At 40.0% G+C, this 16,916-nt stretch overlaps 2 protein-coding genes across 4 annotated transcripts in view; one reads left to right on the forward strand and one right to left on the reverse strand.

The window, feature by feature from the left end:
* Window positions 1-16,916, forward strand: part of esyt2b (extended synaptotagmin-like protein 2b) — a 33,797-nt gene that overhangs the window by 13,086 nt on the left and 3,795 nt on the right. The window contains exons 8-17 of one of the 3 annotated variants that reach the window (XM_071484995.1): window positions 7,054-7,174; window positions 8,166-8,342; window positions 8,484-8,566; window positions 8,978-9,026; window positions 9,468-9,557; window positions 9,705-9,800; window positions 10,512-10,613; window positions 13,540-13,614; window positions 15,822-15,908; window positions 16,020-16,169. In XM_071484995.1, coding sequence (XP_071341096.1) covers window positions 7,054-7,174; window positions 8,166-8,342; window positions 8,484-8,566; window positions 8,978-9,026; window positions 9,468-9,557; window positions 9,705-9,800; window positions 10,512-10,613; window positions 13,540-13,614; window positions 15,822-15,908; window positions 16,020-16,169 — 1,030 coding nt within the window. Of the gene's footprint in view, window positions 1-7,053; window positions 7,175-8,165; window positions 8,343-8,483; window positions 8,567-8,977; window positions 9,027-9,467; window positions 9,558-9,704; window positions 9,801-10,511; window positions 10,614-11,282; window positions 11,346-13,539; window positions 13,615-15,821; window positions 15,909-16,019; window positions 16,170-16,916 lie in introns of all 3 variants that reach the window. The other 2 variants (XM_071484996.1, XM_071484997.1) reach the window with 2 other exon arrangements.
* LOC139625219 (golgin subfamily A member 6-like protein 25) lies at window positions 2,189-4,772 on the reverse strand. Its single transcript, XM_071484998.1, has 2 exons — window positions 4,461-4,772; window positions 2,189-3,706 (listed from the first exon to the last, which is right to left on the reverse strand). The coding sequence occupies exons 1-2, from the start codon at window positions 4,635-4,637 to the stop codon at window positions 2,333-2,335; spliced, it is 1,551 nt and encodes a 516-aa protein (XP_071341099.1). The 5' UTR covers window positions 4,638-4,772; the 3' UTR covers window positions 2,189-2,332.

Consider the following 16,916-nt stretch of genomic DNA (forward strand, 5'->3'; position numbering starts at 1 on the left):
TTTGTCTTGCTTATATTAAGTGTCTTTTCCCCTCGGGGTGTTGTGTGGGGTGAGCAGAGAGTAAATGAGAGTCAGTTAAGAGCTGCTAACAGCCCAACACAATTACTCTCTGCTGTCTCAAGTGGTTCATACATCATTTACGACCCAAATAATGTGACACGTGCATAAGTGCTGCCTGGGATTTTCTAAGATTACAGCTGCTTGTCCTATACCCTGCTGATGTGGACAGACATGTTGACACAGGCAGAGCTGAGTGGCCAGTCTCCTTCAGGCCGTCTGTCGAGTCCTCCGTGGGGGTGTAATAGATCCGTGCAGCTTGTGCAATGCAGTATGTGTGTGTTTGTGTGTGCACGTGTGCTTGTTTATGTGGCTGTGTTGGCTGTGGAGGTTGTGTGTCTGCAGCAGACAGACAACATCAGCTGCCTACTTGAAGGCTTGCCCAGTGTGTCTCTCATAAACCCTCATATTATTATGCAACATACTCCATGTCTTACTTGTTTATTTACATGTTGCAATTTGTCATTGCTGTTGAGCTGGTTTTAAAACCAGAGTCAAAACAAGATTAAGAATTTACAGCCGTGCTAGCAGTACTGTTAGACTGTGCTTGGACAGAGCGGTGCTTTAAGCTAATCACCTTAGGTTAGCATGTTAGCTTGCCAACATTAGATAATTAGCACGAATCACAAATAAGAGCTGAAGCTGATTAGAGTGTTGTGTGGTTATTTGGTCATAAACCAAAACATTAAAACAAATTAAATTTTTTCCTGATGGCAGTCAGGGGATCGCCAAAGTGATTAAGATGCATCCTAAAGGGGCATGAATGTGTTTACCAAAGGGCATTTTATCATGTATTGTTGTGACATTTCATGAAACAAAATTGTCAACCTGATGGTAGCGCTAGAGGAAAAGATAGCAGATCACAGAAATCATTTGACTTTATCCTCTGGGGACCATCAACGTCTGTCCAAGATTTCATGGTAAACCATCTAATACTTGAGATAGAAGAGATATTTCATTCTGGACCAACACACAGACATTGCCATCCCCAGAGCCATCCCACTAGCATGGCTAAAAAGATTATTGTCTGTCAGAGGATGATAGAAATTTGTCTTTGACGTAGCTCAGCAGCAAGTAAAAACACACTACTATACTGTACATACTGTAGATTATATGACACAAGTGTGCATATGTGCTGTCAGCAGTGTTGTCCTGAAATGAACAGAATAAATGGTCTCACTTTTGTTATTGTGTTCACATACACACACACACACACACACAAGCGGGGGAGCAGCAGAGATGCAGCAATAAGCTCCGATGCAGCAGGAATCCCTCTCCACCCTCAGCGCTCAGCGGGAGAAGAGCTCTGGCTCTGATCAGTCTCTCACCAGAGAATCATTATTTCTCTAATGAGCTCACAGAGAAGAGTCGCATCCTGCCATTTCACTGGAAGATCAGCTGAGGATTGATTAAATGATTGTTTCTCCTGACTCCAGACAAACACAAGCAGCTGAATTTGTTTGTCTGAGTGATGTTTTTTCCACTTGCTTTCAGACAGATTGTACTATGCAGTAAAGGTACTTAGAAAAAGCTTAAACCTTCAATAGATTATATAGTTGATTTAACAAACTTGTTAATGACCAGTGGCCTGTTAACACATCCAGCAGATGTAGAGCAACATTATACAGTCACCCAAACCATACAAAGTTTTTCTTGAGTAGTGAACACAGTTGAGTCAGGGGTGTTACCATTAGTGACAGCTTTGCCTCTTTTCATCCAAATGATGTTTTTATTTTTGATCCTCTCTGCTGTTGTCAGAGTAAACCGTGCCGACCAGGTGCTCATTTAGAGCATCAAGACTGATTTTATCACCAAAATAAGTCACAAACAGACTTGAAAGAAAGATAAAGAGAAAACTGTGACTCTATTTCCCATGACCCCCAAGATTCATAATCTATATTCAGAAAGGCAAACACAGACAGATGTAATGCACATACACAAAGCTATATTTAACAATTTACACATTTACAAACATTTACACGTTTCAACATAAAAAATAAAAAATGCATTCAAGAGGTGGGGGGTTGGGAGGGTGAGGGTGGGGTGGGGGTTGGTAGGTGTTTGATAAAGGGTAGGCATGGGGAAGGGGGAAGTAGAGAGTGGGTAAGGTGGGTAGGGTAAGAAGGTGGAAAGGGGAAAGCAGTGGGAGTCAGGAAAAGGGGTGTAGCACTGTAGCTAACCTCTTCTTCCTTGGCTTGTTTTTTTTTTTTCTTAGCCATTTTCTTCCTTTTGAATATTTTTCACCTCCTCTGGCTCAGAGGTCTTGTTCTCCTCCTCATTGTGAATCTTTTTCCTCCTTTTGCTCCTCCTCTGCCTGGTTCTTTTGCTCATTTTTAATGTTTTTCACCTCCTCCTCCCTCTTCGCCTCCAGAGCGCCACACCTGGCCTTCCATGCTTCTTCCGTCCTGTCCAGCTCTGTCTGTTTTTCATTGAGCTGGGCCAAGACGTCAGTGTAGGCCTTTATGCGCGCCTGCCTTTTTTTAGTCGCCCTTTTGAGGAGCTCATCCTTCTGTCTGAGCTCCTCATGGAGCTGATTTGACTCCTGCCTCCATTCCTTTTGCTGCAAGTAGATTTTTTCCATCAGAGACATGTTCTCTTTTTTTAGAGACTTAATCTCATTGATGGTAGCATTTTGTTGGAGCTGGTCACTTTGCAGCTGTACTGCAGCCGCTTCCTTTTGAATGTTTTCAACCTCCTCCTCCCTCTGTGTCATGTTCTCCTCCTGGTTGTGAATATTTGCCTCCTCTTGTTTTTGAATCTTGTCCTCCTCCTTGTTTGTTGTCTTTTCCTCCTCCCATTGCTTTTGATTTGTGTGCTGCTGTTGCAGCTCCTGCAGGTTTGCCTCCAGAGCGCCACACCTGGCCTTCCATGCTTCTTCCGTCCTGTCCAGCTCTGTCTGTTTTTCATTGAGCTGGGCCAAGACGTCAGTGTAGGCCTTTATGCGCGCCTGCCTTTTTTTAGTCGCCCTTTTGAGGAGCTCATCCTTCTGTCTGAGCTCCTCATGGAGCTGATTTGACTCCTGCCTCCATTCCTTTTGCTGCAGGTTGATTTTTTCCATCAGAGACATGTTCTCGTTTTTCAGAGACTTAATCTCATTGATGGCAGCATTTTGTTGGAGCTGGTCACTTTGCAGCTCCTCCTCTTGTTCTTGAGTCTTTTCCTCCTCCCATTGCTTTTGAGCTGTGTGCTGCTGTCGCAGCTCCTGCACGTTTGTGCTCCTCTCGTCCTCTCTGTGCGACAGCTGCTGCAGTCTTTCCTCCAGAGCGCCACACCTGACCTTCCATGCTCCTTCTGTCCTCTCCAGCTCGCTTTCTTTTCTAGAAAGCAGGGCCAAGATGTCAGTGTAGGCCTTTGTTTGAGCCTCCCTTTCCTTAGCTGCCCTTTCGAGGAGCTCATCCTTCTGTCTGAGCTCCTCGTGGAGCTGGTTCTCTTCCTGCTTCCATTCCTTTTGCTGCAAGTTGACTTTTTCCATCAGAGACATGTTCTCGTTTTTCAGAGACTTAATCTCATTGATGGCAGAGTACAGAGCATCTCTTAAGCCCTGTACTACTGAATTTTGTTGGAGCTGGTCAGTTTGCAGCTGGACTGCAGCTGGCCTGTTCTGTGTTTGGGTACACAGCACAGCACCAAACTGCATTGGCCAGAAAGACTGAAAAACAGAAAAATACATGTAGTTTATATCTAAAACTCCAGTCCCACATTAACACAACATGTACACATATTTATACACTTGAATCTACTTTAGTCTCAGGACAGGACTCCTTAGAAGACTCCTCAACAGACAGCAACATGTAACCACAGCTAGCAACTCAAATTCATACATATCCTATGAAAACCAAACATTTTTGAGACCACAGTGTAATGAAAGTGTTTGGCTAATATTTAATTTTTCTACCAAACTTAGGTTGCTACCAGATGATAACAGAAATGCTTCCCGCTCTATGAATATTTTCAGTTGATTCAAGTTTGGTTTACTCATTTACTTGGTAAAACTTAATAATTATATTTGGGTCAAGATTTTTAACCAGGTCTTACACACATGCTTGCTGAGTTATGTTACACATACTTTTTACCAGATTTTTTCAATTTTTAATCCACTGGTTAGAAACACTGAGAGCAAGAGCAATCTGTTTTGGTGCCTCGTTTTTGCCAAAGAAACTCTACTGCATTCATAAAATTATCCTTTTATATTTGTATTTTTATAAAAATATATTAGAAGTACTGTATTTCTCAATGTAACTTACTGAATATGAAAAATTGTGATGCATTAACTCAAAAAAACTATGAAAATGTTTTGAAGCTTCAGATAAAATATGAATAACTACCAGGGAAAAGTGGGCTGGCCAAGAGAGGTACAGTGCTGGAAAAAAAATGTTTCTCCAGGTCAAATGAGAAAATCTTACCTGGTTTCGTTGTGTGTTCATATCAGCTCTCTGGAGAGACTGATTTGCAACAGTCGTATTTTGCAGCTCAACTTGATATTGTGAAGTAGTCTTAGAGTTTAAGACGTTTCTGATATCGTAGTTGAGGTAAATGACGTTAAAATTGGTAGATGTAGACACAGTTTGCTGTCGGTTCATAAATGTTGACGTTCGTTTGGATCAAATACAGAGAGAGACTACTCAGCTCAGGTTGGTGGTGGAAATGTCATGTTTCAGCTGCCGGTGCAGGTTCCAAACAGAATGAACATTATGACGTCAGAGTTCTACAGTTGTGATGTGTCAACTGAACGTTCTCATCATGGGTTCTACATATCAAGGTTCTAACAAAGCACTTCAAGGGCACTTAACAGCTCCCATCTGATTCACTTTGAACAGTCATGAAGTTATGGTGAAAGCACTATTGGAAAATGTTGTCATTATGTATTATTATGCATGTTCTCAGAAGTTCAAGCACAGAAAAACATCAACATCTTTTTAGTGGTATCAAGAAGTAAACATGTTTTTTCTTGAAATTATGAAGACAAAGTGAAAATGACGCAATGTTTCCTGGTCTGACCCATCAGTCAGTATCTTGTAGAACTACTTACACATCCTGGGCCCACATTGTTAAAGACATACAACATACCAATGAACACAGACGCTCCATAAGGTGTAAAGACTCCAACCACCAAAGGGCCTTCACTTCAGTGGCTGTTCACTGTGTTAGTCTTTACAAACAGGAAAAATGGCGTATGCCCTCACTTCTAAAACAAACAATTAGTTATTCTTGAATAAATGAATTGATTGAACAACACTGTAAAAGCTGGCCCATGGTTGAGTCTAATTGCTGACTCCTGCTGTATGAAGGAAGAAATGTTAAAAAACAAGAAATTATTTGTGAATATTGTCTCATTTTGTCCATGAAAATGCACTGGACTATAAAATGGTCCACTCAGTAGATGTGCTGGTCACAGTTCTTTAATAATCAAATTCATGGGAGTTAATGTAACTTTGGAAGAGTAGGTTGTGCCTGGTTTAACATTTGGGAACCAGTTCTCATTGCTTTTTTACTTTAAAAGTTTTGAACAATCAGTTAGCTTTTAGCCTGAGTTTGCTGATGTGCATTAGAGTCATGTGAGCTATTTGCTGTGTTGGCTTTCAAGAGGAAATTAGTGATTATGAGCTTAATAATCATTGGAATAAATGTGTACACTGCCTTACAAAAACAGAGAGAAGTAACCAACAGTGAAGCTGAGAAAAGGGCTTTGTTGTCCAAAGGCTCTCAGCCAACTGCATAACAGATGTGTGAATTGTAAAAGTTTAATTTTATGCCCTTTTAGACTGACCTTGTGTTACTTTCACTGTGCTACTTTATCTTGTGTTACCTTCTTCTTCATTATAATGAGATTTAGCTATTGCCCTGTTGATGTGGTATCACAAACTTCATTACCATGATGCTGAAGCATAAAAATAGATATTTCCGTTGCAGGAAACAGGAAAAAATTTAATTAAATTAGCTTTAGTTAAGGCTATCTCATAAGATAGCTTAAACTGGCCATAGATCTATTCCAACAGTTTGTTTTTTACTATTGTTTTCAAGTTGTTGTTAATTGTACATCCTATATTCCCCCTCATTATTGCACATTTCTACAGCATAGTACTTTTTGTATAGTAAAATGTTTGTCAAAAAGTTATTTGCTGGTTTGAACCGTTGACTGTTTGGGACTGTACAGTCAGTTGAATAAGTGCTGTAAGTGGATGTTCTTGGTTTGGGGAGTGACTCTGAAACACATGAGTTTTTTGTCCAGCTGCCTGAAAGCATTGTGGACAGGAGTTCCCTAAATTTACCACAGCAATACAGGCTGTCGCATAGCTACTGTAATTGTCTGCACTGGTGGACAACTAGAAAGCACAGGGGATAGGTATGTCAGGTCCTGTGTACTAGCAAATATCCGATTTATTAGGCTACTTGTCAACTGGCCATGTTGTTGTTTCCCACATGGCAGTGCTTAAGTGTTTCCTGCAGCTCATTTTGTAGATTTAGTCTGTGTTGTGAGGAGTCTTCCTGTTGGTATCTGAGGCAGTTTATGAACACCTTTGATTAGGATGTCCACATAATGATATATGGACAGTTTCTCTGTAATCTCAACAGTGTGTCTTCGAAGGACAGGCTGAGCAATTACGCCCGATGATGAATTTTTAGTGTCATTTTCTTGCCGTGATTGCAGTTTTCCAGCGGTGCCATGGCAGCTCAGTGAATATAGGAAAGTCTGGCAGTAATGCCATTCTCTGCCCTCACTGCCATTGTTGTTGTCACGCAATGTTGAATCATTATTGGATTAGGTTTCTTGGTGAGCAACAGCAACATACTTGAACTGACTCCAGTTTTCCTACTACCTTCACACATGCAAAGCAGAAATGTACTGTACTAAACTGAGATTACAGGATAGGATAGGAATAGGAGATAAGAATATTTATAACCCAAGGGCACCCTTACTGTCTTAAATAATTCATTGCTTCATTCTGTTTATCTTCCTTTCCTCACTTCTCTCTACCCCCTCTCATGTCCTCGCAGTGGCCTCTCTGACAGTCTGATTCAAGACATTATCTACAGTTATCTGGTTTTACCCAACCGTGTCACCATCCCACTGGTTGGGGATGTGGAACTTGCCAAACTGCGCTTTCCAATGCCAAAGGTACTAATGCAGTTTTAAAATGCTTCCAGTGAAACATGTTTAATATGCCTCTTCTGTCTATGTTTATGTGCTGAGCTACCGATCATTAAGGGAATTCATGGTTAATAGCTGAAAGTCCTTGATAGTCAAATTTCATAAGTCCTGTCTGTTTTTTTATGTTCTTTCTGTAATAAAATAAAGGTTTTTTTTCAGGGTTTTTAAGGTAGCTCTCAGCCTTAAAACAGAATGAAACAAAAACAAAACAGCAAAAAAAAGCATTACAAGGCTTTATGGCTACTGTCTGTATCCATGGAAACAAGTTAAACACTTCAGTGCAAGCAGCCTCCTTGTTCAGGGTTTACTATTTTATCAAGGATATTTTGTTGTTACAATTATCATATGCATTTACACCTTTTCCTAGTAATTCTACTACTCTGACTTCTTATTAGTTGTCAGGACAAGCAAACCATTTGAAAATGTCACCTTTCTATTACTGTTTCTGGCATTTCGCACACTAAACATTGAAATGATTAATAAAGTAACAGATCAATTGACAATGAGAATAATTGTTTATAGCTAACTTAGTCAAAGGTACACTTTGTTCACACTATCTAGTTTTTAGTAGAAGTTCTACGGCCCAGGGGAAGTAAGTAAGTACATAAACTCCATTAAATGCATTGTATTTCCAATTCACACACAAACGGATACTGATCTTCTGCTATGATTCAGACTGCATTTGCATTTCTTGTGCAACAAGTTTTTTTTTAATGATGTCAGTAGAAAATGTAATGAAATATAGATAATACACAGTGTAAACACGTACATTTTGTTTCTACCTAACTCTGGTGATAAGCTACTGTTTTCTCTGTTTTCTCTTGCACTGCACAGTAATGCCCAATACTGTAGTTAATGTCACATCTTATCAACTCTGACTCCGGTTTGGCCTCGAAGTGTCAGGGACTGCTATTTCAGAGTTGCTTCCTTTAACACTGTGCTATGCATGTTTCCACAGGGAGTCTTGAGGATCCACTTCTTGGAGGCTCAGGATCTGGAAGGGAAGGATAAATTTCTGGGAGGGCTGATCAAGGGCAAATCTGACCCATATGGCGTCCTGCAGATCGGCAACCAGCTGTTCCAGAGCAAAACAGTCAAAGAGAGCCTCCATCCCAAGTGGAATGAAGTTTACGAGGTAACAAGTTTGTCTTCTTGTCGTCTTTCTGTTGGAGAAGGGGGTAGATATTTACAACATTACAGTTTGAATACTACCTGCACTACTGTCGCATTAATGATATGCCTGTTTGAACAAGCATCAATTTGTTGTGTTCATCAGGCACTGGTGTACGAGCACTCAGGTCAACATCTTGAGATTGAATTATTTGATGAGGATCCAGACAAAGATGACTTCCTAGGAAGGTGAGTCATTTGCTGCCCCGCTCTGATCTTGTCACATATTACAGAAGAAACAAAGTCTGTTGCACCTCAGTATTGTGAATAATTGTTAAGACCTTGCTTTGTTTTGTAACTGGCCAGCGCTACGTAGACAAGCTAAGGATATGGCATGGAATTACATATAGCAACCTAAACACAATGGGGACAGGGGGTTGAAGGTGTTCGTTAAAGTATCTGTTATCTCTTATCAGTTAAAGTGAATAGATATGTAATCCCACAGGCTCAAGGGCAAAGTCAGTGATTTTGCTCCAAGCTTGTAACACTACACCCAGCGCTGGCAATACAAGGCAGCCAATCAATAACTGGACCCGCTGTTCAGATCAATAGATGTGATTTCTCAGTTTCTCTATCATCCCAATTTGTCATTATTCACAGCCTCATGATCGATATGACTGAGCTGCACAAAGAGCAGAAGGTTGATGAGGTAAGACACTTTGTATGCCCATTCATATTGCCCATTTAATTAGCATCTGTGTAGAGTTTATACATCACATATACCAGGGGAAACACCGAGCTTAGCTCTTCAAAGACAGCAAATCAGCCTGCCAGCAGCACTAAAGCTCACTCATTAACATTTTACATCAAGAAGAAGAAGGCTGTCTGTTTGCCCTGGTTTCTGGTCTTTGTTCTACTGGCTGCTGCCTTCAACTTTGTATTTACTGTACAAGCATCAGGGAGGTATAAATCTTCTCATCTAACTCTCCACAAGAAAGTGAATAATCGTATTTCCTAAATTGTTGAACTATTCCTTTAAGGAATTCTCTTCTGTACAGTTGTAGCACAACTCCTAAAGATTGTTGAGACAATTTCCAAGCCACAGTTAAATGGTTTGGTTCCCTCAATGATTTTTGTCACTTCATTCCAGTGGTTTGACCTGGAAGAAACATCTACTGGGAAGCTCCACTTAAAACTAGAGTGGCTGTCTCTGCTCTCCACTCCTGAGAAGTTGGACCAGGTACAGTATTGACAAAAAAACTTTCCCTGACTTCTATTACTTCAATACAACAGTAGAAGTGTGACACTGTTTGTGCATTTGTTACTAATAAATGTCAGTCATGATTCTCAGTGGTGTCTGCCTGTTTTCTATTTCTTGTCCAATCAGGTGCTGCGAAGTGTGCGAGCAGACAGAAGCCTGGCCAATGACGGGCTGTCTTCAGCTCTGCTCGTGGTCTATCTGGACTCAGCAAAGAACCTGCCAGTAAGATACTGCAATGCTATTGTTCTAATACTCTAGCTTATTGTACTTCCTTAAGCACTTGTACTAAAATATAGCATTAGGCTTGTATAGCCCTCTTGTTCTCCACCAAGAACACACACACTGCATTTAGCAACACTCTGAACCAGTTTAGTAAGAAATTCCAGTGTAGCACTCAGTGTTTAAATAAGGATTATTGGTCAATGTGCAGCAATGCTTATGTGTGCTTTCCTGTTACCATAATGTTTCATGCTTGAGTCACGTCATCATTTTGCTTTTTATGTTCTTTGAAATGTGGTTTTCACTGTGAACCAAACAACCTAGGCAGGTTGTCACATCACCATCCTCATTATCCTAGCTACTCCCGAAAGAACAACTCTGCATTATAGATGTAGCTTATAGGGCCAAATGTGTCAATACGATTTTTAGCAAGTTATATTAACAAGTCATTTCTGCTCAGGGAATCTGTCTCATATCAAAATTTCTATAATTGTTGTCATATGACAATCTTTAAAACCTCTACTTTTCAACGTCCAAAGAAAACCTTCAAATGAGGTTTGAAAAGCTGTCGTAGTACATAAAGGTCATAAAGCTTACCTGTAACCTGTGAAGTCTCTGGAGTCCTTCAGTTTATTTCAGTATTATTTTTTTTACCCATCTCAGTCCTCATAACTCCACCTTCTTCTTTTTATTCTCTTTTCCTCCTCACCCAAGAGCGTCTTCACAGGCAGCTTAGGCTGTGGAAACTTAAGTGAGAGGAGAGCATCTGGCCTAGTCTTTTGTGAGACCAATACTTCAGAGTATAGAACGATATGTGTGAGTCCACCACAGCTTTTGCATCCTGATGGTGTTAGCATTAGCAGTGTGCAATGATGTGGATTGAACAGTAACAGGAGTTGTTCAGACGTATGTATTAGCATGTGTTAGCTGCACGGTTTTTACTGTAATGTCTGATGAAAATTACTCAGAGTCTCCAATAACCATTAACATGAAGCAGACATTCAAAACAGAGGACTCAGCCACACAAGCAGCTATGCCTGTTTGATATGCAGATGCATATTCTGCAGAATCTGGTACTTAGTTCAAGGGTGAAATATTATCTACCAAGAGCTCACTGGCAGAGTTCATAATGACCTCTGTCTGCATTAGTGGACCAATTAGAGTGTGACTGCACAGATACAGAAAGTCCTTAGCTTGTTAAAAAAAGTCAATCTGTCTCTCAAACTAGCACTTCCTAGTCGTCCCTGTTGGAAATACCCTCATTATTCTGACCTGTGCTTTCCTTGTTAGCTTCCTGCAGTGTCAAAAATAACAACCATCACACTACTTTTTCTTTACTACCCATATTATTCATGTTTCATTGCCATATAACATATACAACATATTTTTCTGGATTCCTCTCATGTTTCTTAACCATGCCGAGTCACTCCTGTCCTACTAACTTTGGGTGTTATTTTCTCCCCCAAATCTCCTTGTGGCTTAAAGAGCAACCTGTCAGATTTCACCTATGACGGGTTGAAGCAAGTCTCAGTCTTTAAGGCCCTGAAGGTAATGTGGGAAAAATGGACTGCATGTGCTTTACACCCTGTGTCTCATCCGTGTCGGCCCTCAAGTGCACCATCCAACGTCATGTGATTGTGATGTGATCAAACAAGAATTGTCTTTTTTCAAAAATGTGCATGAAGATGGATGATTGCATTCTCTGTTTTATGCCCTGGTTGTGCTGTACACCCCTTTCTTCTCATTTGGAATGATACATGATTTTCCCAGCACGCGTGATCGTGCATACAAAAGTGTAAAGTTGCACTCAAATATTACTAAATACTATTTCATCTTTATGGTTGGTTGAAACTGTGGACAACTTTTGTTGCATAACTGGGTTAAAGGTTTTCAGCAGCAAACATACAGAGCAACCCAACCTGTGTTACTAGATGTAGAAGCTGATAATGTCCACCTCATGTTGGATCTTAGGATCAGGAGCCCAAACTTGTCAGGCCAGGATTACTGCATTTGTTATGCTTGTTGGGCTGCCGTGTGTAGTGGGTTCCTCACTGTATGTTTGCCAGACAAATGTACAGATACACTGGGCACTGAGGGTGGCATTATAACGTGAGAAAACTTTACATTTAACATCCATTTTACATACAGTTTATTACAGCTGGGAAGAGGCAGGCAAAGGTAGAAACAATGAATGTTTCTGCATTAGGCCCGTTAACCACTACCATAACAACTATGATTATCTTGTTTAGCAGTCACAGCATTGGTAGGTGATACACGACACAGCTGTTCATAACCAAGTTCTCTCAGGTTACACAACTCTTACTCAGAAATCATCTGCTGTATTTTTCCAGTTACCAAGAGCCATTTCTTGTTTTGACACTTCCAAGAAGTTTCTAGCCTCCCATTGTCACACACAGTGGCGCTCCCTCAGTGCAACATTAGTCCAACAATCAATGAAACAGATTGCACCAGCTGCATCAGGTGTCAGGTTTTTTGTGGCATTATAGGGCAACTGAAGTACAAACCTTACCAGTTCATTCCAAACTAGCTGCTATCCTGTTAAATATTAACCTGCTTCGTCTCTGACAACACTTTATAAAGTGTGCAGTAGCTTTTGGAGGTTTGGAAGTCTTATCTGTGACAGTGTCTTCTTGTAGGTCTTTTGCCATCAGAAAAGAAATTTAGAGATTATTATATTATCTGAACACATGTCTCTTTGAGGATACTTCAGTGCAAAATAATTTCTTCATCACCACGTTGAAAAGAACCAAATCTTGTTGAGGAATCAGCAGAAGGTTTTGAACCTTTGCACACTTTTCCAACCACAAATGCTGCATTTTACTGATTCACATGCGTGGCCATTGTTGGGATTAGGCACCGTTTTTGCGTGTGTGTGGAAAACAGACAAGTCTATGTTACATCAAACACCATAGCTCTGCCAGGAAAGATTTCACAGCTTTGATGTTTGCCTTTACACCTTAGTGAAAGTCTAATGGGCCTCCCTGTTGGTCACTAGATTCAAAATTTGATTGGCTGCCTTTCACCTAAGGCTATTCCCTCAGGGCTGTACAAACAGCCGTGGGTCATGTTTTTCCAATCTTTAGAAAAGATTTGATCGGCTGTCCTACAACTTAAACTGCTCAATAACCATAAATCTCTTGCCAACAGAATGGCATTTTAGCACATTAAATACAAATATATAATATCTATAATGTTATGCTAAGTGCCTTCTCAGTTCAAGTTGTAGCATATTAAAGGGTGGCATTGTGTTAAGCAGCCTGCGTGTACAATGTGGAGCTTAATTCTACTGTTGATGCGAAATAGATGTCAAATTTAAGCACTATCCTCATGTGAACGGATGGGTTAACAAGTAAGTTAAGACTTTCCCACCATTGTTATAGCCCCTGGCTTGTAGAGTAGGGTATTATTATTCTGCAAGGAATACTGAATAATACTTAGCTGTCAGAACCGAGCATACTAAAATTAGACTGCAGAGGAGACAAGGCTTGACAGTCCCCTTGGTAGCCTCTCAGCCTGCAGCCCTGCGTGTCAAAACACATGGTAATGTTCCCTCCCTTCTGAACTACATACTCTTTGACCATGGTGCGCTTGATACAGAGTCTCAAGATTGTGATTGATGTTTTAGTTTGGGTGTAATTATGTTGTCCGTTACCGACGGTTATGCATTGTGTGTCACAGTGAGGAGACTCAGCTAACATGTCTCTCTCTGACTCTCTAACAGTCTGCAAAGAAGAGCAGCACTGAGCCCAGCCCTTACGTCCAATTCACTGTTGGACACAAAACACATGAGAGTAAGGTGAGTCACATACGCTGATTGTCTTGTCCCGTTTTGTTCTGGCTTTGTACTCCGAGAACGATGAATCAATTTGAGGTTTTGAGAAAAAGAATAAAAATTGAATTTGTTGCTGGTGATTTTCATTCCTCCTATTTTATAAGTTGTAAAAAGCATTTGGACAACTAAAGAATTACTATGGCAGTTATTTTAACCAGACTATCTCACATTCATTCACACACAGTTGCATATTAAAGTCCAAACAACACTTTACCTGTCCCTTCCTGGAGTTTTCTGTTACAGAGTACTTCCCCCTGACTGTGCAATTAAAAAAAAGATGAACTGAAAATGGTCGTACAAGCAAATAAGATGAGGAATTATAACCACCCACCAGCAAACCGTTAAGTGTCTGCTGTTAAGTGTTTCTATGCTGACATTAAATGTGTTTACCTACCATTTCTCATGAGACATGTCGATATAGAGTTCAAAAGGGAAATTATTCAGGAAGAAGAAACACTTCAGTGGACCAAGTTCTTGCTGATCCTGCATTTTACTGAGAGCATGTAATGGTTTTAGGGAGGCTTGTTACCTTAGACCTCTTGTGTAGTTTAGTAATATAATATATGGTAATATTTTTGAGTTAAACTGGCTTTGGTCTGTAGGATTTGAAATGAAACAATGAAATAATGAGCTGGGTCTAAGCTATAATTTGATGACCCACATCAGGTGGAATGAATTTTATTGGCCTTTTCCAAATTAGCCTAAACATAGACTTTTTTCATAGGCTTTTGCTTAACTTCAATCTTGTTTCGGGTTCCACTCACTCCAGTGCTCTATGTTTAATAATATTAACATTAACTGTAAAATCAACACAGAGAGAGCCCAAACAGAAGTATTGGGTCATTTTCTGTTGAGGGCTTTTGAACTGTCACTAGTTCAAAATCATGTTTAAAAGCAACTCTCATGAAATCATGAAGCTTTGAGCTGTTAAAAAGTAGGTTTTTGGGTTTTTATAGAGGTTTACCAGGTTAAACATTAGGGTTAAATAAAGTCATCATATTTAAAAGCCCAGCACACACACACACACACACACACACACACACACACACACACACACACACACACACACACACACACACACACACACACACACACACACACACACACACACAGGTGTTTTCAGGTATTACAGGTGCGTGGGGTCATCTTGGCATATTGTGTGATGTTATCAATCTTTCATTCTGAACTGTGTGCCCCCATTCAGTCCTGAGAACAAGTCTAATCAAGTACAATAAGGAACAATTGTGTATGTGGTTGTGAAGTATTTGTCTTGTTGCATCAGACTTCAATAAACATCAGTAGACACTTTGTGTGTGTTCTCTTGTGACATTTTCCTGGGCCTGTACTGCTGATATCTTCATTTATTGTTTGTTTCTGTGGCTTTTTGCCTTCAGCCTGGTCTTCAGCAAGTTAAACACATGTTCATTTGGACTGAGGTCAGATGACTGTCTTGGTCAGTCACAAACAGTCAGCTGGTTGGCTATAAAAACTCATTGGTCACCTTTGTCACGGTATACTGTTTTTAAGATTGCTATCCTGCTGCACTGTCCTAAAAATGGGTATGAAAAGACAGTCAAGACCTCCACTGTTTACTTAACATGGACCTGGATCCTTAAAGCTCATAGTCATTGCTTCATTTAAAATCTAATTAGCTAAAGTACACAGCCAAAACAATGAAAAACCTATCAGCGTCCTAACTATTTCTTAATGGAAATAAATGTTGCATGAAAACTGGCTAATTGACACATCAAATGGTAGATTATGAAACGCTAATTATCAGCAGTGATAATTAGAGGTTGTAAACAGTATTATTGTATAAAGTAGAACTTCTAAAAGAACTAAAATGCTGACGTAAATAAAATTAAAAGACAAATAAAAACAGAAGAATCAAAATAAAAGCATAAACTCTTTGCAAAGGTTTACAGAAGTAACAGCAGTAGACCAAACTATATGTAAATATGTAGACCTAAAAATACACAGTAAATAAAAACATAATACAGATATCAGGGTATGAGTTTTTTTCAGTGAATAGCTGCATATCTACAGCATTAGTATCTTATTATTGATATTCAGAATTCAAAATACAGCACTTTCTAATGTGTGACAGCATTACTGACAGATTTCTCAAGTGTCTTTTAAATAACGACTAACAAACCTGTCTGCCCATATAGATCAGGTACAAGACTAAGGAGCCTCTGTGGGAAGACTGTTTCTCATTCCTTGTTCACAATCCCAGGAGACAGGAACTCGAAGTGGAGGTAATGCTTCATAATGGCACATGATAACATGTATTTTTTATAAGAAGTGCTCCAAACAGTGGAAATAGCTGACTTGTCTTAAAGCAGATCTTCTTCTTTATTAATGCACAGGTAAAGGATGACAAGCACAAGTGCACTCTGGGTAACTTGACGGTGCCTTTGAGCAGACTGTTGGTGGAGGAGGACTTGACGCTGACTCAGTGCTTTCCTCTCAGGAACTCCGGGCCCAGCTCCTCCGTCAAACTTAAAATGGCCTTGAGGGTAAAAATGTGTCTGCTTCACTTCTCACTGGTCCTCTGTGCGTTATGTTCTGCTAATTCAAACAGGGACAATTTTGACAAGTCATGTAAAAAGTGGTTCAGTACATCTGAAATTATAGTTGTAATGAAGCCAGTGTTGCAGTGGAAACTATAAATTGAGAATTATTGATTGAATTCGTAACAGCCTCTGTTGAACGCGGTGGCTGGAATGTAGACTTCCACTAATCCAATAAAGAGTGAACATAGCTGCTAATGTTGCCATAAAACTCTGGCTTTCACCCAGTCAGAAAATACAAGTTAGTGGTTGTGCTTGCTTTGATTTTCTTTTTTACCACATTGTGTAACTTCACATCGTCAGTTAATTATGTGCTCCTTGGACTTCTGAGTAAGGCTTGCTACTAGCTCCTGTAAATATTAGGCTAGTTAACCGGACATGATAATTGTGCGTTATAAACACACCGTTGTAATCCATCCCTTACACTTTGGTTCTTGTGTTTTGGGTTTTGGAAAGGCTTAAAAAAACTCTACCCTCCAAACTCTTCACATGCACAGCATTGCTTATACTTAAGCAAGTGGTGAAATCTAAAGCTTGATGGACCTGCTATGCTTAATTCATTTGCTAAACTATGATTGGACAATCACTTTTGGAGGGGAGGGGTTTAGCAAAAGGGTTGATTGCGGTGTTGCATTGCTTTGAAAAAGTTCATAATGTTCACTCATTTCATTCAGGTGCCTTTACCATTACATG

Source organism: Trachinotus anak, unplaced genomic scaffold (assembly GCF_046630095.1).
Source record: "Trachinotus anak isolate AG129_WGS33_773 ecotype Australia unplaced genomic scaffold, CSIRO_AGI_Tana_v1 ptg000009l, whole genome shotgun sequence".
Classification (NCBI taxonomy): Eukaryota; Metazoa; Chordata; class Actinopteri; order Carangiformes; family Carangidae; genus Trachinotus; species Trachinotus anak.